General features: G+C 47.5%; 1 protein-coding gene across 3 annotated transcripts in view; it reads left to right on the forward strand.

Moving 5' to 3' along the window:
• The window catches only part of ASAP1 (ArfGAP with SH3 domain, ankyrin repeat and PH domain 1), a 344,270-nt gene that overhangs the window by 214,995 nt on the left and 106,526 nt on the right, over window positions 1-22,749 (forward strand). For all 3 annotated transcript variants that reach the window (XM_047783238.1, XM_047783241.1, XM_047783239.1), the window contains one exon: window positions 13,190-13,335. In XM_047783238.1, coding sequence (XP_047639194.1) covers window positions 13,190-13,335 — 146 coding nt within the window. The remainder of the gene's footprint in view (window positions 1-13,189; window positions 13,336-22,749) is intronic.

The following is a 22,749-nucleotide window of genomic DNA, read 5'->3' on the forward strand; positions in this document are numbered from 1 at the left end:
ATTTTTCTCAGTACCCTGTTTGGGTATGGAAATCAAGCAGGTTGCTATCGATTCTGAAGTGCTTCTCATTGATAATCGGTCCCACGAGACAGAGTGTGCAGGGGCGCCAGAGGATGACTTTGCATGGACAGCTTGTCACTTGCGTTCACCGACAGCAGAAGGATAGTCTTTCACGTCTCAGATAATTGATCCAAAGTACACTTTCCTGTGTGGGGAATTGCAGGGGCTACCTCTCTGAGACACCTGAGGTTGATTTTTTTTGTTAAGTGGCATTTTCTATTTGATTTTTTTTTTTCCTTTTGTGAGAGTATAATGCGTATTACATGTTTGCTGTAGGAAATTCAGATGGGCTAAGAAAATATGAATTGACCTTGTTTTTTTAAAACTTTCTCAGTCACAGATGGCACAGCTAGGTGGCACTGGGCCCAGGAGTGACTCCTGGCCCTTCTCCTACTTGTGTGCCCTCAGGGAGATGCCCTTTCCAGAAGGCGTTTTGAGGTGGAGAGACCTGTGTTGCTGCACTGCTGTGGTGCTGGGTGCTTAGATGGGGGTGGTGCGGGGGCTGCTGAAAGAGCAGAGGCCCCAGGGCTGGAGAGCTGAGATGCCAGCTCTGCCCCAGTGAGAAGTAGCCGCACCTTTCTTAGTGAGTCCCTTCATTTCTCAGGACTTCTTTTCTTCTCTGTGAAACAGAAGATGAGCCCTACCATATCTATTTTAAGAATTAGTAATCATTAGATGAAGAGTCTTTTTCTTTCTTTTTTTTTTTTGGTCTTTTTGCCTTTTCTAGGGCTGCTTCTCTGGCATATGGAGGTTCCCAGGCTAGGGGTCTAATCGGAGTTGTAGCCGCCGGCCTACACCACAGCCACAGCCATGCCAGACCTGAGCCGCATCCTCGACCTATATAACACAGCTCATGGCAACACTGGATCCTTAACCCACTGAGCGAGGCCAGGGATCGAACCCACAACCTCATGGTTCCTAGTCAGATTCGTTAACCATTGAGCCATGATGGGAACTCTGAAGATTCTTTTGCAAGCAAAAATGCACAGTACATACCCTAAGAGGAGTTTGTGGAGCCCACCCAACAAGTACTGTCTTTCCCCAGCCACCGAAACCGGAGGCCAGCCCAGCCCTTTTGATCCCTTGTGCGCATGTGCCCTTGCGCTCCCTCAACTGACTGGACTCTGCACCCACTGAGGGCAAGGAGCTTTGTCTTTAGATGAAGCTAATGTTTCCTCTGTGATTCAGATCCCATAGGTCCCTTGATAATCTGAGAAAAATGGATCTTCTCTGAATTAAAAAAATAAAAAAGCTTGCAAGGCAGAATTTTTCAGTCAATTCTAGGGGCTTTGGAGCCTGTGAAACTGAGATCAAAACTGTTGACTGGAGTTCCCGTCGTGGCGCAGTGGTTAATGAATCCGACTAGGAACCATGAGGTTGCGGGTTCGGTCCCTGCCCCTGCTCAGTGGGTTAACGATCCGGCGTTGCCGTGAGCTGTGGTGTAGGTTGCAGACGCGGCTCGGATCCCGCGTTGCTGTGGCTCTGGCGTAGGCTAGTGGCTACAGCTCCGATTGGACCCCTAGCCTGGGAACCTCCACATGCCGCGGGAGCGACCCAAGAAATAGCAACAACAACAACAACAACAACAAAAGACAAAATACAAAAAGACAAAAAAAAACAAAAAACTGTTGACTGATGTAAGTGGTATGTTAGTGTGTGATATATGCTTATAATGTATAGTATTGATGCATAAATAAATGATTGAGTAAGCAGTGGTTAGAAATGTACGCTTGGAAAAATGCTTTGCTGCCGGGGATGGATGATCCCAAATGGTCTGGAGAGCACCAGTCCAGAGGAGATCTGCTCCAGCCAGGTCCTGCCCTGGGTGACCTCATCTGTCAGAATCAACCCTCACTGGATAGTGAGCTTTTATTTTATCTCTGATTATCTTCCACCAGGGAGCTCCTGGAGCCTTTTTTTTTTTTTTTTTTTTAATGTCTTTTCAGGGCCACACTGGCGGCATATGGAGGTTCCTAGGCTAGGGGTTGAATCGGAGCTGTGGCCACCAGCCTACACCACAGCTGCAGCAACGTGAGACCCGAACCACATCTGAGACGTACACCACAGCTCACGGCAACGCCGGATCCTTAAGCCACTGAGTGAGGCCCGGATCGAACCCGCATTCTCATGGATGCCAGTTGGGTTCGTTAACCACTGAGCCACAACGAGAACTCCTGGAGCCATGTTGTTTAAAGTGTATCTTTTTATAAGAAAACATGGCTCCAGAGATCCCAGTGTGGCTTAGAGGGTTTAGGATGCAGGTTCAATCCCTGGCCTTGCTCAGTGAGTGAAGGATCTGGTGTTGCCACAAGCTGTGGTATAGATTGCAGATGCAGCTCTGATTTGACTTCTAGCCTAGGAACGTTCATATGCCACAGGTGCATGAATTTTTAAATAGAAAAAATGTAAAAAAAGAAAACTTAGCTCCCTTGGATGATGGACACTCGTGCTGTGGGAGGCTGGAGGCTGGAGGCAAAGAGGCGTTGGTTGTCATCTTTCTAGCTTTTCTTGGGGACCAGATCTAAAATTACCTCAAGAGCCATCAGCAAACCAAAGTGTGATGAGTATTTTATCTGGCAGTTAAGAAGCCTGACTAATGGAGCCGGAAGAGAGACCATTTCTGCTTCTGCTGTAACGGAGTGATGTCAAGTGCCGTTTACATGCTGAGTAACAGCCCCGCGGAACGCGGCGGGCATCTCCTCTCAGGGCTGTTAGCTAATGCACTTGTCAGTGCTGCAGGAATGGGAGTCTGCATGCCCATTTCCAGATAATACTTCAGGGGCAGGGGTTGAGTCTTGCAGAAGCTTGGCTGGGACTATTGAAAGAACAATTTCAAATTCAAAATGACCTTGAACTATCAGAGGAACACATCCTCCAAAGTGGTATGAAGAAAGGTGCTTTTTTTTTTTTTTTTTTTTTTTAAGTGCACAGGGCTTTCTGCCCCCAGGGATGTTGCTTTTCATCTTAACAATACTCCAGTGTAGGGACTGGGGATGGGAACAGATGGGGAAACTGAGGCCCAGGGACGTGAAATAACTGCCTGTCATCAAGTAGATGTTGTATCTGAACTGGTGAACATTGTATCTCAGAAAATGCAGGCTTTGGACTTTCGATCCAGCTGCCGTCTGCCAATAAGCTGGTGCCTGTGAAGTTAAAACAGGTTGTTTTCAGGGTCACAGGTTAGGCTTTGCTCTCCTTCGGGATGGGGGTGGTAACAGGTATCTGAGCCCCAGTGTGATGCAGAACAGGAATGGAGGGCAGTGCTTTTACACATCACCTGCCTGCTTCTGGATCGAAGACAGCTCTGGAGAGGCCAAGGGCCCATGCGGGTCTCTTCCCAACTCCTGGGTACTTGATGGTACCTCTCACCTGGAACATACTTTACCCCAAGCCTACTTGTTAACCAACTACTTACTTTTCCAGTTGCTGCTCAGCTGCCATCTCTTAGGACACCTGATCTGCTCCCTCCACCTTTTGCCATGTGTTCCTTTATATATCAGATATTAAATGGGTATGTACTGCAGGCCATGTTAAATAAGCCATATGTTTTCATACAGAGGAAAGGAAATAAAGTTAGAACTTTTCCTCATGACACGTAAATACATTCATTGCTGACAGACTATTTAAATATTCAAAAGAGGATCAAACTGAACTAAACACTACACGCTTTAGGACATACTTTAACATTGGAACCCTTCTTCCTGCTGTGTAAACAAATACATTGCATTGGATTAAAGATTTAGATGTTTAGAAAAAATGCTGACCCTTAGAAGGTTTTAAGAGGAGCAGCAACACAGGGAACCCCAGAGTCTTTTGAGTAAAGACTGGTATGTTTGACTACATGAAATTTCCCAAGTTCTGTATGGCAGAGGTCAGCGTATGGAAAGTTAAAAGACCAACGGGAGGAGATATCTGTGACCAATAGTATAAAAGATTGCCATCCCTTGTGTAAGACTCCTCTGTGTGTGTATGTGCGTGTCTTCTAAGTAGATGGGGAAGAGGCAGGCAGTGGAGAACTAGGCTAAGTGTGTAAAGAGGCAGAAAAGGAAATGCGAACGGAGAGTGGAACACCCAAGATACTCGGGCTTACTGTAGCTGAGTTTCTCACCTGCGTATGGCAAGAATTAAAAAGAATAGGAGTTCCTGTCGTGGCTCAGTGGAAACAATCTGACTAGAATCCCTGAGGATGCAGGTTCGATCCCTGGCCCCTCTCAGTTTAAGGATCTGGCGTGGCTGTGAGCTGTGGTGTGGGTCGCAGATGCGCCTCAGATCCCGCACGGCTGTGGCTGTGGCTGTGGTGGAGGCCAGCAGCTGTAGCTCCGATTCGACCCCTAGCCTGGGAACCTCCACATGCTGCGGCTGTGGCCCTAAAAAGACAAAAAAACAAAAACAAAAAAGGAATAATGACATATATGTGCTGGTGAATTTATAGAGAAATAGACCTTTTTCTTTTTGCATTTCTGTTGGGTATGTGAACCTTTACGGAAAGGGATGTGGCAGTATTAATTAAAATTCAAAATGTGCATCCTATCCCTGGACAGTTATCTGCTTTTGTGAATATATTCTTCCAGAAATAAAGTAACAGCATGTAAGAACTGGTATAGAAGAATATTTATTGCAGCATTATTTTTTGTGACAAAAATTGGAAGTGCCTTGGTGGGGGATAGTTACACGAATTGTGGTAGAGTTTATTATGGACTATAATCACAGTTAAAGTAATTAGATTTAATTGAAAAGTGAAGGGGGGGAGAAAATCCTTATGTGTGTATGTTTTTTAAGCATAGAGGAAGTTTAGAGTCCAGGTTATTAACTTTGCTTATTTTCAAGATGACTGGAAAAGAGGAAATAAATAGTATTTTTTATCTTTATATGTCTCTGTGGCGGTGTACAAATGACTTTTATAATTTTAAAAACAAATGGAATTAAATTTGTAAAAGTGTGATTTGTGCTCCAGAGTATGTGTAGGAGAGTAAAAGAATTGATCATTTCCCCTCTATGCCAGCACTGTAATTTATGACATGCGTTGCATGACTTTTTTTATTGCAGTTATATATCTCGCTGTGTTTTCATCCCTGGCACAGGGCCCGTGCTGAGTCTTTTTCTGAAGGAAGCAGAATTCCCTATAGGCAGCGGGCATGTTACTGAGCCCTGTGTGCGAGGCCCAGCCCTGGGAACTGGGTGTACAGCAACACATTAGGTAACGCTGGGAGCCTGGCCATTGCAAGAGATTGGGGAGATAGTGAATGACAAGCTTGCCTGGAAAGTCACGCTTGTGCTTGACATTGAAGGAGGCAGGCTGAGGCCTGGAGGACTTGGGCCAGGTTGTATGGCTGTAGTGTAATAGTACATGTATTCAGGCTAGCCTCCTGAAGATTTCTCTGAGGTCATCAAGGTACAGGGCTAAACACACGTTGCTCTGGACTCTTGGCGTGGAAGATAACGTGCACACAGATCCTGGAAGAGAAGCTAGGCTCCCAGGAGAGAGTACGGCAAGCTAAGGAAGAGAGACTCACTTTGGAGTGAGGGATGGTACCTCCCACTTTATAAGCACCCAGCATAGTCCGGGCACGGGGTGAGGCACGGTGTAGGCTTTTCTCATCCGTTTCACGTAATAATCCTATCAGGTAGATGGTACTGCAGTCAAGGAAGCAGAGTCGCAGTTGATACAGAAATTGCCGTAGATACACTGCTGGTAAATGGAAGACCTAGGATTTGGTCCACAGTTGGCTTATCCCGGAACCCTGCAAACAGGACCATGGTGTTTAGCTTCTCTTTGAATGGCCGTCACATCAGAGCCTCCGCCCTCAGTCTCAGGGTGAATAAAGGTGGTAAATAAAAGCAGTAGATAATTTTAGAGACTTGCCGCATCTTTCTAGGTGTTATCTATCACCGTTCTCATATGAAGTTGAGGCCCAGGAAAATTAAGTGCCTTTCCCAAGGTCACACGTGGACAGGCAAGACCAGGATATTCAGAGCCAGGTCTCTGTGCCACCCAGGCTCGTGCTCCTCCACCAGTGATGCCTCCAGGAACATTAGGTTGTGTTGGTCAAAGCTGGGGCTGCTCCTTGGAGTTCCCTTCATGGCTCAGCAGTTAACGAACCTGACTAGGATCCATGAGGATGCAGGTTTGATCCCTGGCCTCGCTCGGTGAGTTAAGGATCCGGCATTGCCATGGGCTGTGGTGTAAGTCGCAGACTCGGCTCGGATCCTGAGTTGCTATGGGGGTCGGCCGGCAGCTGTAGCTCCGATTCAGACCCTTGCCTGGAAACCTCTGTATGCTGAGGGTGCAGCCCTAAAATCCAAAAAAAAAAAAAAAGGTAGGGGCTGCTCTTCTGGAGGAATTTACTATGAGTGCCTTCCAGGTGATATGCTCCTTAAATACAAATAGTCCTTTGGGGTTTTCTAGTGTTCTCTGTAGTTACTGCTGCTGCTGTTTTCCCCCCAGAGAGTTTTCACGTGAACTGTGACCTCTTTACCTCTTAGCAGTCAGCCTCCAGGAGTAGGCTGGGTAGGTACTACTGGACCTGTTTTCTGGATAAAATTGAGGCCCCTAAGAGCCCTAGTCACCTGACCAGGGTCACGTGGTAGAGAAGGGCGCCCAGACCTAGATTTTCAGGTCCCTCAATCGCTTGACATATGGCTCAGATCAGAAGACTCTGGGGCTCCAGCTCTGAGTGGTGCCTGCTGGTCATCTCCGCTTACCAGCTGTGTTAGGTCAGGCGACTTGCTAACCTCTCAAAGCCAGTTTCTGCTCATGTAAAATAAAGAGGGAGTAATAAATACTCGCATGTTCTTGTGAGCATTGAATTCTCAGAAATCATACCTAGCAGTTACTGGCACGTTGTCATCAAAAATTTTGACTACCATTAGTTATTACGGTTGCAGTTAATAGCAGTTACTGTCGTTATAATAATTACATCATTGTCTGATTATAAATGGAGAGAGGGTCTGTCTTATCCCCCCTTTTCCTTGGTATTTCTCGCTAAGGCCTTCAGTAGTAGATCCAGACAGATCCTGTGACACACGTTCTCACCTCCTTGACGGGCATTGCGAGTCTGTCAGTGGAAAAGTACGGAGTTTGGGATCAAACGAAACAGGGCCCTAATCTGGCTTCACCTTGGAGGTTTGCTTTTCTCACCTGTCAGACAGCTGCCTTGGATTTTCCGATACTCGGTGTGATGGATGCCACGGCACAGTTGGTGGCCACGTAACAAAAGGGAGCAGTAATTTCAGTGACAGAGAATAAAGGTGGGGTGGGTGGGCCAGCCGGAGGGTTCGTGAAAGTTCCCAGCCTGGTGAGGCTAACAGGGTGACAGGCAGGCAGACATCCCAGAGGAAGGCCCAGTTTAATCGTTGCGTGCTTCTGAGAATTCTGAGGAGGGCCTCATTGGAGGAATATACACAGTATTTGTTAAGAATATTGGGAGTTCCCGTCGTGGCGCAGTGGTTAACGAATCCGACTAGGAACCATGAGGTTGCGGGTTCGGTCCCTGCCCTTGCTCGGTGGGTTAAGGATCTGGCGTTGCCGTGAGCTGTGGTGTAGGTTGCAGATGTGGCTCGGATCCCACATTGCTGTGGCTCTGGCGTAGGCCGGTGGCTCCAGCTCCGATTCGACCCCTAGCCTGGGAGCCTCCATATGCCGCGGGAGCGGCCCAAGAAATAGCAACAACAACAACAATAACAACAACAACAAAAAAAAGACCCCCCCCCCAAAAAAAAATTGAATTTTCACGTATTCCCAAGGCACTTGGTATTGCCAGCCCCTAGGAATGTAAGTTGAGTGTGAGCGTTGATTGCAGAGTATTGCTGGAAGCCCCTGCCACCGGGCCCAGGATGCGCAGCCTGTGTTGTTGTCATCGTTGTTGTCCTTGTCATCATAGAAACGTATTGGGTCTGTTGCATACCATGCAGCATCTTAATCTCCGCAGTACCTGGGGAGCTCAGAACCGTTATTATCTCCCTTGCCCAGCCTGGGGATGAGGTTTGGAAACAAGCGAAGTTGCTTGATCAGCACCGCCAGGTGCAAGTGATAGACCTGGAATTTGAACTTGAGTCTGTCCCACTTTGGGATGTGGAGGAAAGTCCCCGGCTCTGAGCTTTAAAGGCCCTACTGTAGGTTCTCTTATTTATGAGTGGAATGGCCTTGGGCACGTTTTTTTGGTACCCACACAATACAGATGATAGCAGTACTCAGAGACTTGCTGATAGGCACGACTGAAGTCGTATGTGTCCAGTGCTGAGTGCAGTGACTGCTGTAGGCTGAGTGCTCGACACACCGGCTGTTAGCGCTATCGTTGCTGGAATGAGGACCACGGCTTCGGTGTGGCTGTGGCGGGATAGTGTTGGGATATAGATAGAGGCCCTTTCATGCTGTGTGGGCCATACGGGAGGAGGCGTGTGTGTTCATCATCTCCAAAGAGATGCCAGCGGTCGAAACCCTAACTAAGGGGCCCTTTCTGGTTCAGCTGGTGAAACTTTATTATTTTGTTCTTTGATCAGAACTGAAAGGAGTCACCTAGCTCTTATTTTACCTTCTGCAGCAACAGTACCTTGAATGCCAGAACTTCCCTGCAAATATTGGGAAAGCTTGGGTGTCCATGGATGGATCAGATCGCTCTCTCACCCCATTTTTTTCTTTCCGTCTGTCCAGTCTCTCTCCTCACCTACTTCCCACAGCCCCTACTTTACAGTTCCCAAAAGTCATCTAGCACTTGGGTGTAACAGACAGAACTTATCCTGAACCAATGAGGCCATTTTCTGCTTCCCACCCATGCCTGCAACGCGGCTTCCCCAGCCAAAGCCCCTTGCTTCCCTCTTCTTCCCTGAACCCCCAAATTTACATTCCACTCAAATTGCTCGCCCTACTCTGTAATCTGCCCTCCGCCTCCACCGGAACCCTGTCTCCTTGCCCTCTCACTCTCCGTGCCTATTGAAAACCTTAATTTTGTACAAAAGGATATTGTGGTATATATAATCTTTCTAGTGAAACTTACCACTGTTAGATTTATAATGTGATATGCAAAAAAATACCTAAAACATGTGAGACACATGTTTCTATGTTGTTTGCTATTAAGTGCGTCTCTGTATCATAACTAGTCATGGGTGTAGAAGTAACAGTGGCTGATACTTTGGGGGCGCTTGCCACATGCCGAGCACTGTTCTAAGCACCTTACATCGAACTCCCGTCATTTCTGCCCTCAAGAGGGTTATTAGTAATATTCCAAGATACAGCTCAGGAAATTAGCTGTTACATTTTTAAATGTGTCTACACTAGGAAATTTCACATGTATATATATACGCATACACGTGATTAATATATACATATATATGTGTGAGTGTATGTGTGTGTATGTATTATTCAATTGTGGGATTAGCAAAACATGCAGGACCCAAGATCTAGCCTGTACTTAGCTGGTCTCACCACCTGCCTCTCTCACATCACATTTTATGCTTCTTCTGCCCAGTAAGCCCAGTTCTTCCCTCACAGAGCTCTGGTGAGCGTTAAATATGATCTTGTGAAAAAGCATTTGCATCTGAAAAGGTTTGCAACCAAGTTCCTGTGGCCTCTCCCTGCCTTGACCAAGCCGTCTTATTTTTTGATGAGTCTGTCATTCCTGAGAGCTTCTCATAATACTTCCTCTTCACTTGAAAGCAGTTGAAACGATCCGGCAGTTGAACCCCTTTTTTGGTGGCCTCCAGAAGCAGGCAAGGGTGTCAGGTGGGGCAGGGTTCTCAGACAGAAGGTCTCGGGCTAGCTCCAGCTCACGAGGGGGAGCAGACATGGGCATCGGGTCTGTGCACTGATGCGGCTTTTCTTTTGTGTTGCTCTGAGCCGCTTCTCAGAGCGAAACTGGGCAGTAACCAGAGCTGCATTTTATCTTTTTGAATATCTCAGCCTGAAACGCTGGCATCCACTGTAGGCATCATGCATTTTTAATGTGGTGATGATTAGAAGGCTGCTAGGGCCTCATTTCATTTCACCGAACGCTGTGGCACTCGTTTCCTTGGTCATATTTAGACTGTCTTCCTGGGACCTTCCCCAGTCCAGGCTCAGCACTGTGCATGGGGCCTATTGCTCCCGTGGCCAGTTGCAGTTACTGAGAGTGTGTTTGAGAGTGGAAATTGTGTGTGTGTGTGTGTGTCTTTTTGCCTTTTCCAGGGCTGCACCCTTGGCATATGGAGATTCCCAGGCTAGGGGTCTAATTGGAGCTGTAGCTGCCAGCCTACGCCAGAGCCACAGCAATGCGGGATCCAAGCCGCGTCTGTGACCTACACCACAGCTCACAGAAACACCAGATCCTTGACCCACTGAGCGAGGCCAGGGATTGAACCCGCAACCTCCTGGTTCCTAGTCGGATTCGTTAACCACTGAGCCACGACGGGAACTCCGAGAGTGGAATGTTCTTAAAATTTCAACTCAATTATTGAACAACCTAGGAAATTTGAGAAGTGAGTGCTTCTTAGATTCCTGAAAGAGAAATAGACAAATCCAAGACAACCGCTCTTTACGGAGCCCTAGCTTCCTAAGCTGAGCTCAGAGAGCTGCAGTGGTGTCCACTGGGCGGGGGTGCAAGGGTGAGCGGAGGGAACCCCCACCTCTCGTGGTCTGGGGGCAGGGAGAGAGCTCTACTTACACAAATGGGACATGACGTGATGGAAGGTCCTGCAGGAGAGGTGCAAAGAATTACGGGCAAAGAAGAATCATTGCCAACTAAAGGGAGGCTTTCAAAGGAAAGAGCTATTGTTTGAATTAAACCTTTAGAGGTATGCTTTTGGTACAGTTTTGTTTATTTATTCATTTAGTAAATAACATACATCTGCTGTGGGCCTCTGTACAAACTCAGGCTTCCTCGTGCTTCACGACAGACGAAGAGAGAGGTGCAGAGCCGAGCACAGGCATCCGACACGCTTCCACTCACAGTTCGTGGTCACTGCCTTGTCACGTGGGGGTGCGGGGATGTGTGGCACCCCTTGCCATAAGCCTGCAAGGGGGGGGGGGCCTGGATGTCCATGGTGAACGGCTCTGTCTGCCACCGGGGTCACAAGATCACGTGCACGGTTGAGCGGGAGCAACAACAAAGGAGGGTTTGTGGTGAGGAAGGCCAGGCGTGGTGTTGGATGCGGTCGATGGCCATGGGCTGGCGAGGCTCGTCAGGTGCTGTATTTTTAAAGGTAGAGGCCAGTGGCTTGCATCTGGGGGAGGAGGATGAAAAATCAACTACTGACTTTTGATGGGGTTCAGCCTGAGTGGCGGCGAGAATGTGTTTGTCATTAACCCACTGAGATCCTGGGCGGTTGCAGAAGAACAGAGAGTTGAGGCAGAACACCAGGGCTGCTTTTTAGCACATTAAGATGGAACGTAGCCCATCTCAGCTGGCTTTTAAAAAGGCTTTAACAATTTTGTTCAAGGAGTTCAGGCTTCAGGGGGTGGGGGCATAAGCCACCTTTCTCCTTGAAAGGTCTTCAGTCAACCGTTCTCTGCTCCAAAAATTTTAAAAAAGTTGAACATCATTAGCAGGCATCCTAGTGGAGGCAGTGAACAGGCCGTTGGTTGATGTTTGTCTGCATTTCAGGGTTGGATCTGGGCTGGGGACATCAGTTCAGGAATTGTCAGTTGGTAGAAGGTATTTAAAACTTTAAGATGAGGTGAGAGAGCATCAGTATTAAGAAGAATAAAAACCTGAAAACTGGGAGTTCCCACTGTGGCTCTGAGGTAGTGAGCCCGGCTAGTATCCATGAGGCCTCGCTGCGTGCGTCAAGCTCCGGCATTGCCGTGAGCTTTGTTGTAAGTCGCAGACGTGGCTCAGATATGGTGTTGCTGTGGCTGTGGTGTAGGCTGGCAGCTGCAGCTCCAATTTGACCCCTAGCCAGGGAACCTCCATGTGCCGTGGATGTGGCCTTAAAAAGACAAAAAAAAAAAGCCTCAAGACTGAGGCCAGGACTCTCCAACATGATGAGGTCAGGGAGATGAGGAACCAGCAGAGACAATGGAAAGGAAGAGCCATGCGGTGGGAGAACAGTCAAGGGCATGTGGTATCCTGGAAGCCAGGCCGAGAAAGGGAACTATTTCCTTGAGGGAATTTTTATTACTTACGGAGCATACGCCCTCTTGAGAAACTTTTGTATTTTTTGCATCAGCTCATCAGCACCACAACCTTGTAAGGAACATTTTAGTCTCCATCTCATAGATCAGAAAACCAAAGTTCACGGGGGTGGGGGGGATTTATTTGCAAATATTTTACTCACACCTCTTATGTGCCAGCTAGAGTAGCAGGTGTGCAAGGTAAAAACTGCAGGAGCAAGTTCCTAGGTGGTGAAGCCAATCCTGAAATTTTAGGTGCATCTGATCTAGGCCTGCACAATTTGCACCAGGAGATGGTGTGTGGAAGAGCACTCTACAAATGCTCCCCCACAGGCCTGGGTGTCTTAGACAAAATTAAAGGAAATTAAGATTACTTGCAGAGAAAGAAACGTGTTAGAACACATGGATTTTTCTTTTGTGTTTCAAGATTGAGTTTATGAGGGGAATTTCTCCTTGTTTCCTGATCATCCTATTTTCTTAGTTGCTTGAAAATGGGGTGATAGGAGTTCCCATCGTGAATCTGAGTAGGAACCATGAGGTTGCAGGTTCACTCCCTGGCCTCGCTCAGTGGGTTAAGGATCCGGCGTTGCCAGGAGCTGTGGTGTAGGTCACAGACTCGGCTTGGATCCTGAGTTGCTGTGGCTGTGTCACAGGCCAGTGGCTACAGCGCTGAATGGACCCCTAGCCTGGGAACTTCCATACGCTGTGAGTGCAGCCCTGAAAAACAAAGAAAGAAGGAGGGAAGGAAGGAAGAAAGAAGGAAAATGTGATGATACTTTCACCTCTCGGTCTATGATGAGTCTGTGCATTAATTGGATGTAAGTGAAGTAATTGCTCTCATAGCAAACGAGGAGACCGTCTTTCATGGAATGGGTGAGAACACCCAGCACCCTGCCCTGCGAACCCCCTTGTGGACGTGTTCAGTAATTGATGATGCACCTTGGTTTTGCTTTCCTTACCAGAGTTTCTGAAGAGCAGTCAGCGTTCAGAGGAACTTGTCATTGTGGCAAATGAAAACTCAGATTCCTTTTCCTTTTTCTTTTTCAGACCATGTACAAAATGAAGAAAACTATGCACAAGTTCTTGATAAGTTTGGGAGTAATTTTTTAAGTCGCGACAACCCAGATCTTGGCACCGCTTTTGTCAAGTTTTCTACTCTTACAAAGGAGCTGTCCACACTGCTGAAAAATTTGGTAAGCCATTTCATAAGTGATTTCTTTAAAAATTACATCCAGGTCAAAGTAAGTAAGATCCTAAAGAACACTGTCACAGTCCTCTCTTTAACTCCAGGTCCTAGGGGCCCAGAAAAGTTAAAAATAAAAAGCTTTTTTAGTCCTCGGTATGGAGTCCCATTCACGGGAAGTGCCCCTGTAAAATGCCCAGATAGTGCATCTCTGGGCCGGCTGATAGCAGGTGAGGTTTTCGACTCTGAGAGACACTGGTCAATCACAATTCTTCCCCATCGTCCCCCCGTTTTGCTTCCGTTTCTCTTTAGATATGTTTCAGTAACGCTCGCTTTGTCATTAGTCGAAAACGTGATGATTTTTTTCTGTGTCAGACGTACGTGTCACATTTCAGACTGTCATGCATTTTGGTCCTTGATTTATAAATAATTAGCCTTCCCCCCCACCCCCGCCCCCCGTATCCTTTTAACCCTCTACCCAAAAAAAAGGTCTTAAGATTTGGGGAATCTGTGGTTTTAGAAGGAGATGAGAAGAAGAATCCCTAAAACTCTGGGACGCTGGAGGTGCTAACCTAGGAGCAGACACAGAATTGGGGTGGAGGGGTCCATTTGCCAGGCCATGTGGTCTGGGGGTCCCCAAGTCATGGCCTACCACCCTCCCTCCCCCTCACAGCTGCTTCGGGCCAAGACAGGCTCGTTCCGTGTAGCACGACCACCACACTTCCACGTGAGTTACTTTTAAACAAGACTCCTCCTAAGTCCCAGGAGGTGGCAGCACTGGGAGGTTGAAAGGTGCCGAGGGAAAACTGTATCCTGCTATCCTCGGCCGCTTCCTGGAGAGGAGGAGCTCTTTCCTCCTCCTCCTCGCCCCAGTCTCTCAGCATTGCATCTTTGCCTCCTGTAAAGATCCAGAAGTCTGGAGTTCCCATTGTGGCGCACCGGAAACGAATCCGACTAGAACCAGGAGGTTGTGGGTTCGATCCCTAGCCTTGCCTAGTGGGTTAAGGATCTGGTGTTGCCATGAGCTGTGGTGCAGCTTGCAGATGCGGCTCAGATCCGATGTGGCTGTGGCGTAGGCCAGCAGCTGCAGCTCTGATTGAAATCTTAGCTTGGGAACCTCCATATGCCTCGATTCCAGCCCTAAAAAGACAAAAAAAAAAAAAGTAAAAAATGAATAAAAATAAATAAATGAGTGAATAAAGATCCAGAAATCAAGCTTAAGATGTCTTTGACTCTGGGTCAGTTACTCACAGCACATAGGCGTCTGTGGTCTTGACACAAGGCTGTTGTCACCAAGGGGCTTCCCATCGAGGCTCAGTGGTAACGAGCCTGACTGGTGTCCATGAGGATGCGAGTTCAATCGCTGGCCTCGTTCAGTGGGTTAAGGATCTGGCATTGCCGTGAGCTATGGTGTAGGTTGCAGACTCAGCTTGGATCCCGCATCGCTGTGGCTGTGGTGTAGGCTGGCAGCTGCAGCTCTGATTCAGTCCCTAGCCTGGGAACCTCCATATGCCACAGGTGCGGCCCTAAAAAGACAAAAAAAAAAAAAAAAAAAACCTTGTCACCAGTCTCCTTGGTAGAAATGGCTGGTTTACAGGTGAATACCGCTTATTAGAAAATGAAAACTGCCTTTCTGTAGTGAATTAACCTGATTATTTGAACAATCAGAATATTCTTTTTTCCCCTATTCCACTAGGTAAATACATGTATGTATGTGTCTGTCTTCCTGACAGTTTAGTTCTAATTGGTAGCTTATGCCATTGAATTCGTCTTCTTCAGTGACCTAATCTTATAGAAAGTAAATGTTGAAAACAAATGTCTTTTTAAAGAATCTCGAGAAAGTATAATTTTTAACTTAGGACCTATGTGCTCCTGCGCTTTGGGGTTTATTTGACAAACCCGTGACGTATCTTAGATTATTTAAATCTCTTTGATTCAGATGGGGCCTCCCCCTTCTTCTCCTTGTGGGTCCTGCCTGCCTCTGCAGGTGTCCTTGCTCCAAGGTACTGTGGCCGGAAGAAAAGAAGTGAGACAGGACTCTGACACTTCACTGCTAATAGCTGGTAAAAGGCTGCTGGCTCGGGAGGAAGTTCTGTTTTCCCTCAGATAGGCCTTGTCCCGGGAATATCTTGCTAACCTTTAGTTTCCTGGAGACCAAGTGCATTTGGCTTAAGTCCCCCGCCGTCTCTCCCCCGTTTCCCAGCCCGTCCATTTCTGCCCTTGCCTGCACCACAGCTTCCCTTCGTGTGCGGTTGATGCCACGCGTCCGTGGCCACTCAAATATCTGTCATTGTCCTCATTGGGTTGTCTCTGTACAGAGACAACTGGTATTCTTTGAACATCCTGAGGAAGCTGGCAGTGTGTGCTCTGCGGGTTTCTCATTTCACCATTGACAGCAGGGCTGTGGTGGGTATGCCTTCGATCCGGATGCAGGACCTGGGGCACCCTAACGTCGTGGACGGGCTTGTCGAGGCGCGAGCCCAGCCTTCTGGGCTCTCCCGCCTGCTCCACGTTGCCTGGTTCCTCATGCTCTGGTTTTCACCTTTCCCTAACTAGGGGCGCTTGTCTAGCGACACCCCCTAAACATACCCTAAGCTGCAGGCCTCCCCCCTCCAAGGGGGCTAAAAACCATCCAAAAGAAATTACTGGAAGATTTCATTCAGGTAATTCATTAAAAGGGGGTCATTTTCCCTTAAAAGAGGGTGGCATTTCTCCTGAGGGGAGAGCTGATGCTGAAGGGAAGGCTCTTCTGAGGAATCCAGTCAGTCCTGGGGGTGTGTCTGCATTTGCCACTTCCCTTTCTACAGTTTGCCAGGAACGGAAGAGCGAACCAGGCAGATTGATGGGGCCACGCCCTGGGGCAGAGGACCCAGAGGAAGCCCCGCCCTGCCTGGAGGGAGGGGCTTCTGGGGCAGCTCTGCACCTACAGACCCCAGAGGTGTTTGGGGGGGGGTTTCCTGAAAATCCTGTTCTCCTAGGCTAGTAAAGCCCGGAAACGTTAAGCAATTGTTGATATGGTTGATATTTACAAAGTAGGATTAAAAAAAAAAAATCTTGATATTTCTTTAGAATTGTACCCTCAGTTCAAATAGCAAATACCAAATATCTGTTGTGTTCCAGGTCCTGAAAAAATGTCATTTTCTTATTAAGATATTGCTTATAATGGGTACGTAAATAGTTTATATTGAAACAGTACTTATTTTTAAGGAGAAAAGGGAAAGGTTGATTTGGGGGTCAGGTCTAGCTCTCTAACTGTAGAGAGAGAAAACTTTCATTATTTGTGTTACTTCTCAGGAATCAGTATGAGGCAAGTGGATTGTGTTCAGGAATTTCCGAAGGGTCGGTCCTGAAAAACATCGACCCACTAAGTGCTGGCAGCTCAGCCGAGGTTTAGATGTTTGATTTTCTTTTCTTTTCTTTTTTTTTTTCTTTTTTTTTTCTGGTCCTTTTGCTATTTCTTTGGGCCGCTCCCGCGGCATATGGAGGTTCCCAGGCTAGGGGTCGAATCGGAGCTGTAGCCACCGGCCTACACCAGAGCCACAGCAACACGGGATCCGCGCCGAGTCTGCAACCTCCACCACAGCTCACGGCAACGCCGGATCGTTAACCCACTGAGCAAGGGCAGGGACCGAACCCGCAACCTCATGGGTCCTAGTCGGATTCGTCAACCACTGCGCCACAACGGGAACTCCAGACGTTTGATTTTCTAAACGTCCCGTGACAGTGGAAGGTGTGATGATCCAGAGGGATGTTCTGTGGAATCTCTCGCGGGCAGATACTGCTGTTAAAAGCCAGCTTCAGCCCGTGCAATGTTAGTCACCAGCTTCTCACTCGTCACTAACAATCGTCTCGCCATCGCGGCCGCTGGGCCGGGACCGCACCCCGGTCGGGCTCCAGGCCGGGTGTCACCCACCTTGCTCTTGCCCTCCCCTTACTAGAAAATGGTCTTTATAAAAAGTTCTTTCACCTCATAATCTAGGATGGGAGAGGCTATGAGACTGTGGGAGGAATGTAGGTTTGAGTCTCAATCAGACCTGGAATCCCAGCTCCCAACTTCCAGCTTTCTGGCCTAAGGCAAATCACTTACCTTCTCCAATGCCCGTTTCCTTATCTGTAAAACGAAATCATAGTGTCTGTTTCTAGGTAGTGGTGGGACTTCGTTGAGATCCTGGAAGTGAATCACTAAGCACAGTAGCTGACAAATGGACTTTGCTTGACAGTCGCCAGCTTTCATCAACTCAGGTCCTCTCACTTGATCTCTGTGGCAGCTCCCAGTGTAATGGCAAGTTTGGATAGGCGTGTTCCACGTTACAAAGAAGTGCCTCAAATCTTCAAAGAAATGATGTGCCGGGGGCGGGGCTGGGGTTAGGGCTTGAGCTCAGGTTCCCTGACCTCGGGTCTTGCACATGTGGATTCAGCACCCTGCCCCAGACGTTACACAAAGTAGTGACATTGCCTTTTTTTTTTTTTTTTCCCCTTTAAGGCTGCACCGGAAACATGTGGGAGTTCCCAGGCTAGGGGTCAAATCAGAGCTACAGCCACAGCCACGCAGCATCTGAGCCACGTCTGCAACCTATACCACGCTCATGGCAACACCGGATCCTTAACCCTCTGGGTAAGGCCAGGGATCAAACCCACACTCATTACCGCTGCGCCAAAGGGAACTCCGGCATTGCCTCTGTAGAGTGTGCGTGCGGACGGCCCATCTGACATTAAGACTGGAACCTGGACTGGAACCTGTACCAGTCCTCATCCAGCTCCTGTTTGTCTTTAGCTTGCAGAGACTTTCTCCTCTACTTTTTTCTCTTTGGCTTCTCTCTTTGGTGACTTACACATGTTATGTTGGAAGAGTGTTAGCCAGTAGCTCTCAAACTGTTGGGTGTTAGATCCGCAATCTTAAAAATGGTGGAGGACACCAAAGAGTTTTTGTTGACATGGACCGTTTCTATCCATATTTGCTGTTGGAGAATATAAAACTGAGAGACCTTTTTAATGTATTCATTCATTTTGTTGCAGTATGTTATTTTGGTGGAAGTAGACCCAAAAACTATACTCATATAGCTCCGTATATTGGGAAGAGAGAAAGTACTTTAAAGTGAGCCTTTTCGGATAATTATCGATATTTTTCTCTGATACTACGTCAAAACTTGATGGGGGTTTCTTAAAAATTGGTAGCAGTATGAATCTGCAACCGTATACATGGATTTTAAGGATTTGGAAATTGTCAAGCTCATGGTGATTGAAGTTTTCCAAGACTTTAACTTTTCTCTGAAAGCTCCATTATGTTTTTTTTTCTTTTTTTGGGGGGGGCAGATCTTTTTAGGAGCATACTGCAGCGTATGAAAGTTCCTAGGCTAGGGATCTAATCCAAGCTGCAGCTGCTGTCCTACACCACAACCACAGCAACACCAGATCCAAGCTATGTCTGTGACCTACACCATGGCTCACGGCAGTGCCGGATCCTTAACCCACTGGGTAGAGCCAGGGATCAGACCTGCATCCTTATGGACACTAGTCGGGTTCGTTATTGCTGAGCCACATCGGGACCTCCTGAAAACTCCAATTTTATTGTTAGCAACAAGTTCTGTCACTTGTGTACTGTGTTGTGACAAGTAATTCATTTTCAAGACAGTGTTTGCCAAATACCCAAGTCTCAATATTGTCAGTCATTCTTTCAAAGAAAAAAATGGCGTTCCACTTGAAAACTAACAAAACCAGCTAGTTCATTTTGAAACTAGAAAAACTGCATCTGTGCTTTTTTCTCAAGACGACATCATATCTTGTTATGCCTTGGAAGTTCTCTGCTTCCGATGCATCCTGTGTCCTCAAAAGGAGTATGAAAAAGATATGCTCGGGTCAATATGTAGTACAGTCGGTCATTTTTTTACGTTTTTTCATGGGCATTCTTAAATGAAAACAGCTTGTTTTGGGGTTTTTTTGTGTGTGTGTGTGTGTGTATTTTTGCCATTTCTTGGGCCGCTCCCGCGGCATATGGAGGTTCCCAGGCTAGAGGTCTAATCGGAGCTACAGCTGCAAGCCTACGCCAGAGCCACAGCCACGCAGGATCCGAGCCACGTCTGCGACCTACACCACAGCTCATGGCAACGCCGGATCGTTAACCCACTGAGCAAGGGCAGGGATCGAACCCGCAACCTCGTGGTTCCTAGTCGGATTCGTTAACCACTGCGCCACGATGGGAACTCTGTTTTGGCGTTTTTTTTTAAATCGTAAGAGCATGACCGAGATGAATACAGTGACAAGTTTGTGGCAGTGCCTTACACCACACCAGGGCACCAGAGTTTTACCTCCATTATTTGTGCACTCTCAGTGCACATGTGAAGACAGTGAAAAGGTCAGATTAAAAGCTTTTAGCATTTTGCTGTGAAAATGCTTTTGACCTTGAGCCCTTGAGAACGGCTGGCATCAGAAACCAAAGGCTTTGCTGTGAGTCCAGCCCTGCTAAGTGGATTAACGTGGTCGCCTAACCCACCAGCATGAGTGTGGAAGGGGTGGGGCGGGGAGTGCCTCCCTTCCTCCCCTGTCGCTTGCGTGAGGATCAGAGTCTGCCCCCAAGGGGAGAAACTGTGGAAATTGCCAGGCCCTTGAGTCACACACAGTGGGTCACTACCGTGTCAGTAGATTGCGTTAATGAGAATACGCCTGCGCCATCAGCAGCCACTGCAGGGACTTTATTTCTTCTCCGACTGTAAGAAAGAACACACCTAGTGGGGAAATTTTAGAATACAAAGAGCAAATCCCAGGTTCTCTTTTACACCCTTCTAACCCTGAGATGACCAGCATTGCTGTTTTGGGTTTGTCTTTTTTTGGGGGGGGGCTTTTTAGGGCCACACCTGCAGTTTAGGCAAGTTCCCAGGCTATGGGTCCAGTTGGAGCTACAGCTGCCGCCCTGCACCACGGCTCACGGCAACGCCCGATCCCCTCCCCAACTGAGCCAGGCCAAGGATTGAACCCGTATCCCTGTGAATACTAGGTGGATTCCATTTCTGCTGTGCCACAATGGGACCTCCCAGGGTTTGTCTTTCTGGTCCTCTTTTTCTGCGCTTTTCCCCCCCAGATAGATGAAATCTCATGTCCTAAGCAACTTCGCACTGAGGTGGCTTTCACTTACTGTTGGCCTTGGAGCATGTGCACTTTCCCGGCTGGGGACAAGTTATAGACTCAGAAGTTGGAGAGCATGTGACTTTCCAGAGAGCCCTTCTGAAGGACCCCTCACCCCTGGCAGGTTAGCCCTCGTCCCAGTGCTGGGCCATCTGCTTGTCCGTCAGCCCCTGGGAATCCAGGTGCTGGGACAGGAGTAGGAGCGGAGAACTGGCCTGTCCGGCGGGACAAACCAAGTACGTACAGGAGAGTCTTTGGTCTCTTTCTTTCGTGTCCTCCCACTGTGGGCTGCTGATGTCTTAAAGCGAAAGCAAGAAGTTCCGCAAAACAGTCATATTTTAACAAGATGACTTTGCCATTTATGTATTTTTCTGATGTGAATCTAGAGCATCCAAAATTACAGAGCTAGAGAACAGACCAGTGGTTACCAGGTTGGAGGAGAGGGTAGGGGTGTGACCGTAGAGGCGTAACCCAAGTGAGTTCCTCTGTGTTCCTGGGACAGTTCTGTGTCTTGACTGGGGGGCAGTTGTGCTATGTCTATACATGTGGTAAAATGTCATAGAAATATACACAAATATACCAGAAAATAAGCGCACATAAAAACTGGTGAAATTCAGGTAAGGTCTGTAGTTTAGTATTTGTCTCGTGCCAGGGTTGATTCCTGGGTTTTGATAACGTGGTTTATAGCCCATGTAGCGTATTCAGAGAAATGGGTTCACTGCCTACAGAGAACCTCTCTGTACTATTTTGCCACTTTTTGGTGTGAATCTGTGATTTTTTTCAAAATAGTAAGGTTAATAAGAATGTAAGTTGTCAGAGTCTCGTGAGGGAGGGAAAGTTGGGGAAAGTCTTTCATACGACAGACAGGAGAGTAAAACAGAAGTACAGAGCAAAAGCCAGACTCTTCACTCCTCACCTCTCTGCTAGTCCTTTAGACCACTTTCTACTTCCTTTTAACTGTTAGAGGTTTTCTAAACCAGTCTTTCGAATTTTTCCCTCTAGTTGAAGGAAGACCTTTATGGGGTCCCCCTTCCCAAAGGTGAAGCCATTTAGCCGTTTCCTCCCGGAAGTGGATCCGTTGGTCCCGTTTGACTCTGTCTGCAGAGTACTGCCTCTTAGTGGTGAGAGGCAAGAAGGAGTGGACGTGACCTATTTTGTTGATGTTTTTAATATGTTTATGGCGAGGTTTTAAGGGCTTGGGCTTTTATGTCAGGTATCTTTTATAGGTTTGGTTCATAGTCTGCGTAGTAGATAGTAGCCTTTTTTTAATTATAAGAAATATTTCTCGGAGTTCCCGTCATGGTTCAGTGGTTAACGAATCTGACTAGGAACCATGAAGTTGCGGGTTCGGTCCCTGGCCTCGCTCGGTGGGTTAAGGATCCGGCGTTGCCGTGAGCTGTGGTGTAGGTCACAGACGTGACTTGGATCCAGTGATGCTGTGGCTGTGGTGTAGGCTGGTGGCTACAGCTCCAATTCGACCCCTAGCTTGAGAACCTCCATGTGCCGTGGGAGCGGCCCTAGAAAAGGCAAAAAGACCAAAAAAAAACCCAAACAAACAAAAAAGAGAGATTTCTTTCGGTGACTTACCAGTCTCTCTGAAATCACCCTTATATAAAAGAGGCCTTCCTCATCAGCGTCAGTTGCAGACAGAGCAAAGGCTGTGTCTTGCTTCCAGGCCTTTATGTATTCAGGTCCTTCTGCTTCAGACGCCCTTTAGTTAATATATTAATGGTGAAGGTCTTCCTTGTAAGAAAAAAAAGGAGGAAGGAAATAATGATCTTAAATTTTTGCTGTTTCTCAGTGTTTTTTGTTTTTCATTTGCCTAAATGCACAGAACCAAAATTATTTTTAGTCCTTTCTTTTTTGGTCAGCTCTTGAAATGAAAGCAGTAAACTTGCGAAACAGCACTGGGTCTGCTCTGTACCCAGCGTCAAGCCGTCATCCTGTGATCCTGGCGGAGAAGCTAAGGAGTCCACAGAGCATCGCATCCGTTTTATTACCGAACCACAAAAACGGGATGGGAGAGGAGTAATTAGTGCATTGAAATAGATTCTCAATGGGCAGAGGAAAACCATTTAAACCAGACCCCAAGAGCCCCAATGTGGCAGCAGTTTTAGAAACGCGAAAAAGCTCTTTTGGGATAGTGGGAGGTGCCCAGGAGGGTGTTCGTCCAGCCCGGACTCCGCGGCCCGATGCCTGCTTTTCCACGAGCCTTTGGACAGTTCTCGCTTGCTTCAGAGCCTGAACCACCGTTAAGAGTTAGAGGGCAGTTATTGCTTCAGAGCTGTTGAAGCAAAGCAAAGAT

Source organism: Phacochoerus africanus, chromosome 6 (genome assembly GCF_016906955.1).
Source record: "Phacochoerus africanus isolate WHEZ1 chromosome 6, ROS_Pafr_v1, whole genome shotgun sequence".
Classification (NCBI taxonomy): domain Eukaryota; kingdom Metazoa; phylum Chordata; class Mammalia; order Artiodactyla; family Suidae; genus Phacochoerus; species Phacochoerus africanus.